The 16,244-nt window shown below is 44.7% G+C and overlaps 1 protein-coding gene across 1 annotated transcript; it reads left to right on the top strand.

Annotated features, from left to right (window-relative positions):
* Window positions 1-14,490: 14,490 nt before the first annotated feature.
* On the top strand, window positions 14,491-14,928 carry LOC104709529 (uncharacterized). Its single transcript, XM_087461138.1, has one exon. The coding sequence runs from the start codon at window positions 14,491-14,493 to the stop codon at window positions 14,926-14,928; it is 438 nt and encodes a 145-aa protein (XP_087317264.1).
* Window positions 14,929-16,244: the final 1,316 nt, after the last annotated feature.

Below are 16,244 nucleotides of genomic sequence, written 5' to 3'. Positions count from 1 at the left end.
GCAGACTACAACCTGTAACACCCCCTAACCGTCCCTATGGCCGGACAAACCGTGGACCGGCCCGGAGGTCGTCACATAGAGGACAGCTGCCCGCGATCCGGCAAAGGTTCCACCAACGAATTAGGTTCCTTAGCCAGTTCACTGGCAGTCGCCTACCCGTGACGTACGTACCCTAGGCTTTTCAACCCTTGGTACGCACAAGACGTTGTGGTGGCCCGGACTAGGCTATGTACCATTTCCACTTGTCCGAATATATACGAAAATATCTCGATTTATTACTTATGTATAATGTTTACATTTCAAAACAAAAAATACTAAAGTAAAATTGGATCCATTTTGAAGAAAACATGTGAAGGAAAATAGGATTTTCTTTAGTAAAAACACAACATGAAACATCCTATCCGGTTTCCTAGCTGCCCAAGTCTACCCACTTAGTCTTCCCTGCAAGACAAAAACATTATTGGAAAGGAATGAGTAATCTAAGATTACTCAGTGAGTTGGGTACACCTCTATCATGCTTTTCTCCCCACCCAACTACCCCAAACAACAAAAACAAACACGCAATGCGGAAGCTTTGACCAACAGGCAAACAAACATGCAAACAAGACTAGAAATGACCAAGACCCTTGACACTTCTAGACACTTAGCCACCAAAGGCAATCATAACACAACTCCCAAAACTCAAAGGGTAATAGTACAAGTAATGTAACAAGAAAACTTGTACACACTAGACTTTCCACACATACACATCCTAGGGCCCGATGATCTTCTGTCCCATTTCCTCATACCCACTCCGCGTTGAAACCACAAAGATTACCAACCGGTTCACCACATAAGTGCATCATCATGTAATAGATTGGGCACGAATGTCCTTGCCACGAGACCGCGAAGGTTCCCTCGCCGGACCATCTCATTCTCTTTAGGGACATAAGTCGTTTACTAGTCCAACATGACGTATGTGAACTAGCTAGACAAGTACTAAATTCTAAGCCTACTGACACAAAGAATTAGTACTTAAATTTTACAAACAATTATTTCAAGCAAGAATCAAGCAATGCATGCAAGAAAATCAAGCAAGAAATTCACCAAAAATTTTTAAGAAGCAAGAAATAAATATTCAAGCAACTTAAGATAAATCTACATGCATGCAATCGATTTTAAACACAAGAAAATATTGTGCATAAATTCTTAAATACTTTTCTTTAACATGCATGTGCTACTCACAAATTTTTCCTCCCTTTTTAACATGCATGCAAGCCATTTTTAACCCAAAATTATGCAAGAAAAATATTGCATGTTTAACTCATCAAATCACCTCATTTGTATTCTTTTTAATCAGTTTAATTTCTTAAAGTTTTGCATGCATATTCATCCATTTCGGATTTGATCATGCATGCAACCTCAACCATCATTTTTATGCAAACAATAATTTTTCTTCTCAAGATCTCATCTAGATCTGACTTCACTCCCATCTTTTTAAGCATTCATGTTCATTTTAATCCACTTTAAGACCACATGCACTTAAATGAATGAATGATAGTCTACTCTTAGATCTTAGCTTAGTTGACATGCAAATCTAACAAGAAGAACATGCAACGAACAAACAAACAAAGAGAGATACATGAGCTACAAAGCTCATGCATCCTCCAACACACACAAAACCGCAACTCACAGTGATTTAGGCAGAGATTCGATTGAGTCAAGCTCCACCACACCGCAAATCCGACAGCACTTCGCCTCTTCTTCAGTCTCTAGCTCCGGCAAACTCTCTCTCTCTCTCTTCCTCCTCTTGATTGGAAAAGCTCTCAACTCTCTCTCAAAGCTCACTCGAAAATTGGACAGAATTTGGGCGTGTTTTATTTTTGGTGTTGGGTTGCAAATGAGGCAAAGGGGAAGTATTTATAGGGAAGTTTCATCCTCCATTGCATGCGACACATGGGAGAAGAGAAGCAACACTTGGCGAGGAGAGTGGAGCATGTGTCGCCACGTGTTGGCTGCGTAGCCAATCACGCGCGTGACGCCCACTCTCGCGAGTGCACAACACTCACTCGCCCAAGACTCTTGGCATTTCTACCTTATTTTATTTGCTTTGGCCAATCATATTAAAACATGTGGCAACGCAGAACTTATTCCCCCTCTCCTGTACGCATAGTGCCCACGGTTTGCATGGCTTGGCCACTGTCGGTACTATCCCTTTTATGTTTGTATGGTATGTGATATCCGACTGGGTACGGTCCTTGGATAGTTTTTCTCGACCTTACCTCCACAGTTTGGTTTTCTTATCAGACTTGTCTCCTTTACTCCATCCTTCCTCTTGTCCCGACGTACTTGGTACATACCATGAATTACCTGCGACAGTTCCTCGGTAAATTGGCTGGTTCATCGGTACACGGCCATGTTAATTCCTTCGTCCGTTCGTCGTCCTTTCTTGTTTCTATCGCGGTGGTTCCTCCATTTCCCGACTTATAGATTTTTCTCCATAACTTTCTTGGTCGTTCTCCTTTATTTTTCCTTTTCCTCCTTTCCATGTTCTTTCCGGGTCCTTTTTAGCAAAATTTTTCTCTGGGTCCATATCCTTTAATACGGGTCACTACACCACTGACACGTTTGGACCCATTCACCATTGAGCTATAACCGGGTACAGCCCGAATACCCAAAGCTCCGTACCGGATGGCACCAGCGGAGATGGCTGAATTAAAGAAACAGTTGGGTGGTCTTGGTATAGAAGGGGTTTTGTCAGACCAAGCAGTTGACCATGGGGTGCACCAGTCCTCTTTGTGAAGAAAAAGGATGGAACCTTTCGTCTTTGCATTGTTTACCGGGGACTGAATAAGGTAACAGTTAAGAATAAGTACCCATTGCCAAGGATAGATGAGTTGTTGGACCAACTCCGAGGAGCGACATACTTCTCAAAGATCGATTTGGCCTTTGGAAAAAAGAGATTGGGTTCTTAGGACATGTCGTGTCGGACAAAGGAGTGTCCGTCGACCAGGAAAAGATACGGTCCATAACAGAATGGCTTAGACCGCAAAATGCCTCAGAAATAAGAAGTTTCCTAAGACTGGCCGGGTACTATCGGCGTTTCATGAAAGGATTCGCAAGTATGGCCCAGCCACTGACCAAACTTACGGGAAAAGACGAACTGTATGTATGGTCGGCCGAGTGTGAGCAGAGTTTCTCGAAGTTAAAGGACATGCTTACGGGTGCTACGGTTTTAGCCTTACCTGAACCAGATGAACCGTACGTCGTGTACACGGACGCGCCCAGACGGGGAATAGGATGTGTGCTAATGCAGAACGGTAGAGTGATTGCTAATGCTTCACAACAGTTAAGGAAGCATAAAGCAAACTACCCAACCCACAACTTAGATATGGCGGCCGTAGTGTTTGCACTAAAAATTTGGTGATCCTACCTGTAAAGCCCCCGATCCGTTCACACAGCCGGACTAACCGCGGGCCGGCCCAAAGGACGTTACCCTTGATACCTACACGGCATTATGATAGCCCGGACTGATCCGTACCAGCTCCACTTGTCCGAATTACATATGAAAATAATCGATTTATTATATAGTATAATGTTTACATTTCATCAAATACAAATTAAAAACGTTGGATCCGACTCGAATGCGAAAACGAATGAACAAACAAAATATGGACTTTGCAACACAGCACGAAAACATCCTATCCGATCCATTAAACTCGATTCTACCCTCTTAAACCCATGCAAGAAAAAAAATTGTGGAGAAGGGTGAGTAATCTAGTATTACTCAGTAAGTTGGGCAACCTTCTAACATGCTATCCTCCTATAACATGCTATCTCAACCCATCCAACTACCCCAACTACCCCACAATCAAAGCACACAATGCGGAAGCACAAACAAGCAGGCAAACAAATACACACAATCAAGCAAGGAACAAACAAGACACGACTCGTCTAATCCTTGACTCTAACTTGGCCTCTACGCCACTTCACCCGCAATCACTGCCAAGGTGGAAAAGGTTAGCAGTGTATCAAGATCACTTGACCACCCTAGTCACCACACCGTCAGGGATCCATGCCGTGACCGATGCTACCAACTCACCCAGGGATATAACAATCAACCTAGGGAAAACAACTCCACAACCCAGGGCCCATTGATCCTCTGTTCCGACCCAACACTCTTCCGCGTTGATACCACAAAGGCAACAAACCGGACACCCCCCAAATTCCTCCGCGTTGTTACCCCAAGTAAACAACCGGGCATTCCATGCCGCATCGTCATGCGGTTCGGGCTAGTAGCTCGCTAGGCACCAAATCTGTCCTGCCATGAGATCCCTCTGGATTAGCTCACCGAACAGTTTCCACACATGTCAGGAACATAGATCAATCATCTTGCTATGAGCTGAGACGTTTAACTGGAGAACTAGCAAGGACATCACTTAACTCTAGGACTTAAGACTCCAAGAATTAAGCACAACCATACGACACCCAAACATGCTAGCGTCACACGCAAGAAACAATCAATCACCATAAACAAGGCTTAAACCGCAAGAAAACAATCAAGCAACATAAGAAAACAATAAACATGCATGCATCCTATATGCTCCCAACCCCAAAGTTTTAACCTCAAGTTAAATGTAAAATTTTGCATGCATCTTAACCCCCATATTTTTCACATGCATGCGGCTCTTTCCATCCCGGAGCTTCTCGCATGACTTAAAAACAACATTCCACGGTCTGATCACCCATCAACACCATGAGATTATATTTCTTTGGTTTTGGGTACACATGCGGCTCTTTCCTCCCCGAAGATTCTCGCATGGCCTCAACAACAACCATCTTTCACAATTTAGAGGTTAAGCTTTTCCCTTTTAAATTTTTGAATCCTAATACGGCTCTTTCCACACATGATATTCTCGTATGGACTCACCAAAAATAGTATCCCCTCCACTAGACTGATCTCCCATCAAGTCTAGGGATTTAACCTCTCCCAAAATTCATGCAAAAATTAAAATAAAATTTAACATGCATGACACACCCCCAAATTACTCGATTTTAAGTAACAAAAATCTTACTAATTTTTCCATCGATCCCCATGACCGAGAAAAACCCAAAATCGAACATGCAAGGCATTTCACTATTGCATGTGATTTTTAAAATTATTTTCCACTTTTGGAAAAATCTCAAAACCCCCAAAATCAATCATGAAAGGCATTTCACACTTGCATGAGAGTTTTTTAAAAACTATTCTTTCACCCCAAATTATTTAAAACCTTTCGATCTAGCATGCAAGGCATTTCACACTTGCATCTAGTCTAAGAAAAAGCAATTCTTCCCCATGAATGCCTAAAACCCCTAAAAAATCCCTCTTGTATTCATGAAACCTACCAGATCTATATGCAACAAGGAATAATGCAACACACAAGGGCCGATGCAATAGCTAGAGAGCTAACGCACCTCCCATCAACACATCCACAACTCACCTTGGCTTTGAAGACCTTTGGCTGATTGGGACTTCACCACACCACGCCGATCTGACAGCACTTCCCTTGATCTTTAGCTTCTCTCACCGCCGAGATCTCCTCCTCTTCTTCCCCTTCTCTCGAATATCTCTTGATTTTCTTCACAAAAGCTTGAGAGAAAGTTTTTGGCAAGGTTTTGGTGTTTGAGAGAGTTTTGGTCGAAATGAGAAGCCAAGGGGGGGATATATATAGCCCCTTTGGTCGACTCTTGACTTAGGCAAGTGGCAAATTTCTCTTGACACGTGTCAATTATTTTGTATGTACTCTCTCCACGCGCGCGTGCATCTCAAACGCTGGCGGAGAGAGCTTAATCATGTGACACGTGACGTCTCTCTCCCATTCACAGACTCTTCCGCTTTCCGCATCCTTCCGCGTCTCTCTTGCGTCCTAAACTCCTGCACTTGTCCGCAGAAACAACCCAATCGTCTGCAAGTCTACTTCCTCGGCAGTCCCCGGTCCTCCCGACCGTGACATCGATCTTTCGCGACTTTCTTCGGACCTCTCGTCTGTGACACTAGATTGTCTCATCCATCTTCGGACCTCCCATCCTATACGTGTGATCCATCTATCGTCCGTCGTACATTGACCTTTTGGTCGGTACGTGGCCTTTCTGATCCCATGGTCCGTTTTACGTCCTTTGTACCATTTTCCACGGCCATTACTTCCCTTTTTCCTTCCTTTGGTCCTTCCACCATCTTCCTTGATCATTCATCGTCTGATGAACCGGATGTCCCAACAGTTCACTTTCGTTCTTTGGCTCTGGACCCTTCCGCGACTTGGTAACTTGAAACACAAGTTACTTAGGGCGTTCTCGGAAATTTTCTTTTCTGTCTTTCCGAGACATCTTTACGTCCTTTGCACACGTTCTTCGTGTCTAGTACCTACTTCGTGATACAAGTCATTATATTCTACCCCCCTTAAAAGAATTCATCCTCGAATTCTAGCGTCTTGATCCCCTCTTTGTGATGTCCATGACTTCTCGTCAGTTGCGTCTTCCTTTGAATATCTCCATGACCACCGTCATAATTATCACCCGCTGTATTTATTACCAATACAACAATAGCTCGATTGACTTGCGTCATCAAAGCTTCTTCATCTCAAACATTTTTTTCTTCTGGATCCCTACTTCTCTAGGTTATGAGTTTCTTCTCCTCATAGCTTTACTCAACACATCACCTTCATGTCCGTTTTTCTCACTTTCCGGTACGTTTTGCTCTCACCTCTTAACTTAGAGCCTTTTTCTTAGTCGTTATCACGAATCCGTGCGAATTTTTTCACTCTTTTTCTCAAGCTGGTTCATAAGAACTTCCTTTGGTACTAGACTCTTTACATAGAGTTTAAGTGCTCGATCCATGATCTTCTTGCACCCTCTTTCTTGCCACATTATCTTCTTGCACCCTCTTTCTTGACTTAGTCGATTATCGAATAACACTAGTTCGCTATTTCAGTTTCTAAACCACTCTCTTGGTTTAACCTTTGCCTCTTGTCCCAACTTGCCTTAGCATTCTCTCTTTCCCAACATTGAATTGCCCTTCCCGGATCAATCGTTCGACCTTTTACATTTTGCCCCTTGCAATAATGTCTTCTCTCATTTTCTCTTTTTCCCAATTTGATTGTCCCTCCCGGATAAATCCTTCGCCCTTCTCTTAGAGATTGCCTTCGCGACAACTCTCTTTTCTCTCTTTTTCCTCTAATCCCATTCACTTAAACTCGGCTCAGCGTCTCCGAGTGTCCTCCCGATCACTCTCATGCTGTCTCGAGTTTGTCAGATCACGTTTCTATGGTGTTAGGTGAATCCTCAATCAAACATGCCAAAACAAAACAAGCTCAAACATTTGGTTAGTTATGAAATCTATACCAACATGCAAGCTACCACACACAACCGCAATCAAACAATCACACAAGGGGTTAGAAAGCAATCACACAACCACAACCAACAAGGCTACACTTAGCACTTTTTCCTTAACATCTTATACCAAAAGATAAAAGGGTTTAGCTTGCTACCAGGTTCAATATCTATTCCTCAAGACCTAGATAGAATATTACACACCAAAAGGATATAATTTCTAACCTTCCCCAAAAGGTTTCCACAACACCCTATAACATGGCTAACAGGTGCCTACGGTTCTCTCAAGAACTTACACATCCTACGGTTGCACTCGCATTGTTCAGGCGACAAGTCAGCACTTGGTTCAGTAGGCGGGTTCACAGAAGTCGAGGCTGCAGGCTCCGGAGCTTCACTCTCACTTGGTCCACCTTCATCCGTCCTCACGGGTCTGGTCCGACAGTTTGGTTGTTGACGCCCAAATGCACCACACTCCCAACACACTACCATATATCCCGGTCCTGGAGTGCACAAAGCGGCTCTCCAGCAATAGCGAGCTCGGTGACCACTCTCACCACACGCCGCACAATGGACCGTGTTCCTTATTTGCACTCGGGAAGGGTTAGTCACTCGCTTCCTGGCTTGTGCACGGGTTCTCACCATTCCCCTCCGTGGTCGTATCTCCTCACGTTCCAGAGGTCTGATGATATCACTCATCAGCCTAGTCCGCTTCTCACTCGGCTGTCCTTGTTCCAGTCGGACTATTTCCTTTCTCAGCCGGCCCTCCTCGGCTAACCTCTCAACTAACTCCATCATAGAGTCCTTGAGTTCTTGGACCATTCCTTCCACTATCTCATCCCTTGATTCTTCGTCAGGTACCATCTCTTGGTTTCCTCTTGGCTCACCATTAGCCTTATCTGCTTCACGTTTCTTGGTTATATCATTATCCTCTTCAGGTTCACCCCCGACTTCTATTGTACCACTTCTCGCGTTGGTATCCTCTTGATCTTGGCTCGGTTCATCCTCGGCCATAGGTACAGGGTCATCCTTTTGTTCTGCCTTGGCCATACCCTCTCGTTGACCTTCCGGCTCCGTCTCACTCAATCTCAATTGCATCATCAAGGCCTCGTTGTTGATTTCCACTTCTAGCAACATTGGATCCTATTGGCCCATCCTCCTTGCCGCATCTCTTTGGTTCTCAATGTTTGGAGCCTCCACACTCTGGTTTTGATCATCACGGTTTTGGTTTGCCCTCATCACTGGGTCAGAAACCGTCTCTCCTTGATCTGGAACTAACATTGGTACTGCCACGAGTTTGGGTCGTGTACCCTCTCCGGTTGATTCTCTTGGCCTCCTTTTTCGTTTCGACAATGAGGGTTGGTACGCCCTCCTCGTCACTGGACAACACTTCCACGACTTCCATGTACTCCTCCTGGTCACTATCACTTGAGCTAGAGTTCCCATCACCCTCAGCTACATTCTCACTAATATTGGCTTCACCGCCATCATTGAGTTCAGGTCCACCGTTGGTTTCATCTCCGATCGGCTCCTCACCATCAATCTCTCCCATGATCTCGGCCAACATGTTTGTAACTCGGTTTCTCATTCCTTCTCTTTCATCTTCCGGTACTGAATCCGGAACTGTCACTAACAAGCCACGTCCATCAATGGTGATTTGAATTTGGAGTGGCATCTCGGCCCACACTGCCGCTGCCTGGTAATCCCAACCATTGTTGACCTCCTCGTCATCTCCCAAACATTCGGAAGGATCAGTCTCAATAGACGGGTCCATTCCGTCACCATTATCCTCTCCACCATATATCCGGTAGATTCGGACTCAACACGTTGGTCCACCTCCTCCTCATAACCATCCAACAAACCACTAACACCCCAATAGTGCACACGGGTACTTTCCGACTCCGTCGAAAGATAGCCGTTATGTGACCTTGGCTCCTCCTGCCCTGAAATCTGTCCTCCTGAACCAATGCCACCATTCACGCTGCCTGAAGACATTTGCAACACCACCACCACAACAAGGTTACCACAAGTCAGTCTAAGGTATTCCTCAAAACTTAACAAGCATAATGAATCGATTTCTAAGTATTGTGTGCGACTCATTTACTCGATAAAACATTTGAAAAGCCCAAGTAGACACGGGTTTCTCAACCCGTTCTGATACCACCCGTTGTAATGCCTCCGATCCGTCCACACAGCCAGACTAACTGCGGGCCGGCCCGAAGGTCATCACAATCAGACAACTGTTAGCAATCCGGCCAAGGTTCCACAAACGAATTAGGTTCCCCGGCCAGTTCACTGGCAGCCATCTATCCACTACTTACATTCCCTAGGCTTTTCAACCCTTGGTACATACGCGGCATTATGCTGGCCCTGACTGATCTGTACCAGCTCCACTTGTCCGAATTACATATGAATATAATTGATTTATTATATAGTATAATGTTTACATTTCATTAAATACAAATTAAAAACGTTGGATCCAACTCGAATTCGAAAACGAATGAACAAAGAAAATATAGACTTTGCAACACAGCACGAAAATATCCTATTCGATCCATTAAACTCGATTCTACCCTCTTAAACCCCTGCAAGAAAAACAATTGTAGAGAAGGGTGAGTAATCTAGTATTACTCAGTGAGTTGGGCAACCCTCTAACATGCTATCCTCCTATAACATGCTATCTCAACCCATCCAACTACCCCCAACTACCCTACAATCAAAGCACGCAATGCGGAAGCGCAAACAAGCAGGCAAACAAACACACACAATCAAGCAAGGAACAAACAAGACAGGACTCGTCTAATCCTTGACTCTAACTTGACCTCTACGCCACTTCACCCGCAATCACTGCCAAGGTGGAAAAGGATAGCAGTGCATCAAGAACACTTGACCACCCTAGTCACCACACCGTCAGGCATCCATGCCGTGACCGATGCTACCAACTCACCCAGGGATATAACAATCAACCTAGGGAAATCAACTCCACAACCTAGGGCCCATCGATCCTCTGTTCCGACCCAACACTCTTCTGTGTTGATATCACAAAGGAAACCAACCGGAGACACCCCAAATTCCTCCGCGTTGTTACCCCCAAGTAAACAACCGGGCATTCCATGCCGCATCGTCATGCGGTTCGGGTTAGTAGCTAGCTAGGCACCGAATTTGTCCTGCCATAAGATCCCTCTGGATTAGTTCACCGAAAAGTTTCCACACATGTCAGGAACAAAGATCAATCATCTAGCTAAGAGCCGAGACGTTTAACTCGAGAACTAGCAAGGACATCACTTAACTCTAGGACTCAAGACTCCAAGAATTAAGCACAACCATACCACACCCAAACATGCTAGCGTCACACGCAAGAAACAATCAATCACAACACAAGACTTAAACCGCAAGAAAACAATCAAGCAACTTAAGAAAACAATAAACATGCATGCATCCTATATGCTCGCAACCCCAATGTTTTAACCTCAAGTTAAATGTAAAATTTTGCATGCATCTTAACCCCCATATTTTTCACATGCATGTGCCTCTTTTCATCCTGGAGATTCTCGCATGACTTAAAAACAACACTCCAATGGTCTGATTTCCCATCAACACCATGAGATTATATTTCTTTGGTTTTGGGTACACATGCGGCTCTTTCCTCCCCGGAGATTCTCGCATGACCTCACCAACATCCACCTTTCACAATTTAGAGGTTAAGCTTTTCCCTTTAAAATTTTTGGGTCCTCATACGGCTCTTTCCACACATGAGATTCTCGTATGGACTCACCAAAACTAATATCTCCTCCACTAGACTGATCTCCTATCAAGTCTAGGGATTTAACCTCTCCCAAAATTCATGCAAAAATTAAAATAAAATTTAACATGCATGACACACCCCCAAATTACTAATTTTTCCACCGATCCCCATGACCGAGAAAAAGCCAAAATCGAACATGCAAGGCATTTCACAATTGCATGTGATTTTTAAAATTATTTTCCACCCTTGGAAAAATCTCAAAACTCCCTAAATCAATCATGCAACTCAAAAATGCCTTGCATGAGATTGTTTTAAAAACTATTCTTTCACCCCAAATTATTTAAAACCTTTAGATCTAGCATGCAAGGCATTTCACACTTGCATCTAGTCTAAGAAAAAGCAATTCTCCCCCAAGAATGCCTAAAACCCCTTAAAAATCCCTCTTGTCTACATGCAATCTACCAGATCTACATGCAACAAGGAATAATGCAATACACAAGGGCTGATGCAAGAGCTAGAGAGCTAATCCACCTCCCATCAACACATCCACAACTCACCACGGCCATTACTTCCCTTTTTCCTTCCTTTGGTCCTTCCACCATCTTCCTTGATCATTCATCGTCCGATGAACCGGATGTCCCAACGGTTCACGTCCGTTCTTCGGCTCTGGACCCTTCCGCGACTTGGTAACTTTAAACACAAGTTTCTTAGGCCGTTCTCTGAAATTTTCTTTTCTTTGTCTTTCCAAGACATCTCCACGTCCTTTGCACACGTTCTTCGTGATACGGGTCATTACAACACCCCCGAACCATCCCTACGGCCGGACAAACCGCGGACCAGCCCGGAGGTCATCACGAGAGGACAACTGCCCGTGATCCGGTCGAGGTTCCACCAACGAATTAGGTTCCACAGCCAGTCCACTAGCAGCCGCCTACCCGCTACGTACGTACCCTATTCTTTTCAACCACTGTGGCGTTGTGCTGGCCCAGACTAGACCATGTACGATTTCCACTTGTCCGAATATACATGAAAATATTTTGATTTACTTAAGTATAATGTTACAAATCAAAACAAAAATACTCAAGTAAAACAGTTGGATCCATTTCGAAGAAAAACATGTTACAGGAAACATAGGATTTTAATTAGCAAATAACACAGCATAAAACATCCTATCCGGCTTCCGAGCTGCCCAACTCTACCCACTTAGTCTTCCCTGCAAGAAAAAAATTATTGGAAAGGAATGAGTAATCTAAGATTACTCAGTGAGTTGGGTAATTCTCTAATATGAAATCTCCCACCCAACTACCCCACTACAACACACAATCAAACACGCAAATGCGGAAGCGGTAACAAGCAGGCAAACATCACACACACAAACAAGACTAGAAATGACCAAGACTCTTGACACTTCTAGACTCATATCCACTACGGGTAATCACAATACCAACATAACCACACCCGCCAACCCTACAATGGGTATGAGTGCTAGTAATGCAACAAGACAGCTTGTACAAAACTAGACTTTCCACACACACACAACCTAGGGCCCTGTGAAATTCTGTTCCATCCCCTCACACCCACTCCGCGTTGAAACCACAAAGGTTACCAACCGGTTCATCACTTCATTGCATCGTCATGCAAAAAATTGGGCTAGTAGCTTGCTAAGCACCGAATGTCCTTGCTAGGAGACCGCAAATGTTCACTCGGCGGACCATCTTATCAATCTTTGGGGATAGAAATCATTTACTAGTCCAAATATAAAATTATGTGAACTAGCTAGACAAGTACTAAATTCTAAGTCTATTGATTTTATGTGCTAAATTCCACATTATAAATAGGTCTGGCACATTTCTTAAGCAAAAAACACATTTCTTAAGCAAAATACAAAAACCGTTGGGACCATCAAAATTCAAATAATACCCATTACCAACCCACGTTTTTGATTTACTCATCCATAAGTAATTGACCACATGGATATGTATACTTATGTGTATTGAGTTTTCCGTTTTGATGTCATGGATTGGTTGCACCGATATAGAGTACATCTGAATTGCCATCGGGGTAGAGTTGTGTTTGAGAGGCCCAGAGCAAGGAGTTGGTTTTATGAGGGAGTGAGGCCGACATCAGGGAGTCTGGTTATCTCAGCTATGCAGGCAGAGAAAATGATCTGAAAGGAGCGTGAAGCGTACTTGGCTACGATTTCGATGCCAGAGTCTGTGGGGCAGGTTGGTGTGGGTGAAATTCCTGTGGTTTGGGAGTTTAAGGATGTTTTCTAGTTGTTGCAGGGGTTACCACCATCTTGGTCTAATCCCTTCACGATTGAATTGGAACCAGGGACTACGCCATTTTATAAGGCACCCTACAGGATGGCTCCAGCAAAGATGGCAGAGCTGAAGAAGCAGTTGGAGGACTTGCTGGACAAGGGATTCATTCATCCTAGTACTTCACCGTGGGGAGCGCCGGTGTTGTTTGTTAAGAAGAAGGACAGAAGTATCTGCTTGTGTATAGATTATCGGGGTCTGAACCGAGTCACTGTGAAGAACAAGTACCCTCTCCCGCGGATTAATGAGTTGTTGGATCAGTTTAGGGGTACTACTTGGTTCTCCAAGATTGATTTGGCGTCAGGTTAGCACCGATAGATGAGGTAGATGTCGGGAAGAAAGCTTTCAGGAAGAGGTATGGGCACTATGAGTTTGTGGTGATGCCCTTTGGTTTGACCAATGCACCAGCTGCGTTTATTAGGTTAATGAACAGCGTATTCCAGAAGTTTCTGGATGAGTTTGTCATCATCTTCATCTATGACATCCTAGTGTATTCCAAGAGTCCTTAGGAGCACGAGATCCATATGAGAGCAACTCTGAAGAAGTTGCAGGAACAGAAGTTTGTTGCTAAGCTGAGCAAGTGCAGTTTATAGCAGAGGGAGATGGGTTTCTTGGGTCATACTGTTTCTACAGCAGGAGTGTCTGTAGGTCCAAAGAAGATTCAGGCCATCAGGGATTGGCCTAGATCGCGGAACGCCATAGAGAACAGGAGTTTTCTTGAGTTGGCATGGTACTACAGGAAGTTATGTGAGGGGTTTTGCAAGTATCGCACAGTCGATGATTAAGCTGACATGAAAGAATGTTTCCTTTTTGTGGTTGCCGGAGTGCGAGACGACTTTCGAGAGCCTGAAGCAGATGTTGACGAGTACACTAGTGTTGGCCTTGCTCGAGCAGGATAAGCAATATACGTGGTGTATACAGATGCTTTCAGAGTTGGTTTGGGATGTGTGCTGATGCAGGAGGGAAAGGTTATTGCCTATGCTTCGTGGCAGTTGCGGAAGCATGAGGGCAACTACCCTACCCATGACTTGGAGATGGCAGCTGTAGTTTTCGCTTTGAAGATTTGGAGATCTTATCTTTATGACGGAAAGGTACAGGTGTACAGATCATAAGAGTCTGAAGTATATCTTCACTAATCCTGAGTTGAATTTGAGACAGAGGCGGTGGATTGAGTTAGTAGCAGATTCTGATCTGGATATAGCTTACCACCTCGGTAAAGCTAACTTGGTAGCAGAGGCTCTAAGCAGGAAGCAGGCGACGTCTGCTCAGGAGCAGGATATGGAGTCTCTGGTGAGTGAGATCCGAACTTTGAGGTTATGTGCTATCTCACAAGAGCCATTGGGATTGGAAGAAGTTGACAGAGCGGATCTACTGAGTAGAGTGCAGTTGGCTCAGGATATTGATGTGGGGCTGGTGAATGTCTCTAAGGCTGAGGGTTCAGAGTATCAGGTCTCTACTAATGGGACTATCCTGGTGCATGGTCAGGTTTGTGTGCCCAAGGATGAGGGCCTGAGGTAGTAGATTCTAAGAGAGTCTCATTAGAGCAAGTACTCTGTTTATCCTGGAGCGACCAAGATGTACCGTGATCTCAAACGGTATTATCACTAGGTCGGGATGAAGAGGGATGTCGCTATCTGGGTATCGAGGTGTGACAAATGCCAGCTAGTGAAACCTGAGAATCATGTGCTAGGAGGTCTGTTGCAGAGTTTACCCATTCCAGAGTGGAAGTGGGATATGATCACGATGGACTTTGTGGTTGGATTGGCTGTGTCGCGGACTATGGATGCTATCTGGGTGATTGTGGATCATCTGATCAAGTCTGCACATTTTCTGGCCATTAAAAAGACTGATGGAGCAGCAATTTTGGCTAAGACATATGTTAGGGAGATTGTGAGGTTGCATGGTATGCCTGTGAGCATAGTGTCAGATAGGGATTTCAAGTTCACTTCAGCGTTCTGGAGAGCGTTTCAGGCAGAGTTGGACACTAAGGTGCAAATGAGTACTTACCATCCTCAGACAGATGGGCAGTTAGAGAGGACGATTCAGACTCTGGAGGACTTGCTGAGGATATGTGTGCTGGATTGGGGTGGTCACTGGACCGATCACCTGAACCTGTTAGAGTTTGCTGACAACAACAGCTATCAGGCGAGTATTGGTATGGCTCATTATGAGGCGTTGTATGAGAGGCCATGTCGCACACCTCTATGCTGGACTCAGGTGGGGGAGAGGAGCATATTGGATACGGTTTTTGTTCATGAGACCACGGAGAAGATCCGAGGGCTCAAGCTGAACATGAGGGAGGCTCAGGATCGGCAGAGGAGTTATGCTGATCAGAGGAGAAAGGACATTGAGTTTCAGGTGGATGATAGAGTGTACCTCAAGATGGCCATGTTGCGGGGTCCGAACAGGCCTATCTCAGAGACTAAGTTGATTCCAAGGTACATGGGTACTTTCAAGATTGTGGAGCGGGTGGGATCGGTTGCATATAGGTTTGAGTTGCCTGAGGTTATGCATGCGTTCCACAAGGTCTTCCATGTGTCGATGCTGAGGAAGTGTCTTCAGAAGGATGACGAGGTGTTGACCATACTTAACTCTTGAGGCGAGACTGGTGAGGTTACTCGAGAGGTGGATCAAGGAACTTCGGCGGAAGAAAATTTCTTTGATGAGAGACCAGTGGGACTGCAATGGTGTGTTAGAGGAGACTTGGGAGCCATAGGCGCGGATGAAGGTAAGGTTCAAGAAGTGGTTCGAGAAGCAGGTCGAGGCTTGAACTTGCCTAATCTTGGTCCCAGTGTTGTGATGGTTTGAAGACCGTGGCTAGAGCGGATGGAGTA

This window comes from Camelina sativa, chromosome 8, assembly GCF_030686135.1.
Source record: "Camelina sativa cultivar CO46 ecotype springtype chromosome 8, ASM3068613v1".
NCBI lineage: Eukaryota > Viridiplantae > Streptophyta > Magnoliopsida > Brassicales > Brassicaceae > Camelina > Camelina sativa.
The sequence above is the reverse complement of the archived record's forward strand: the minus strand, read 5'-3'. Positions and strand labels throughout refer to the sequence as shown.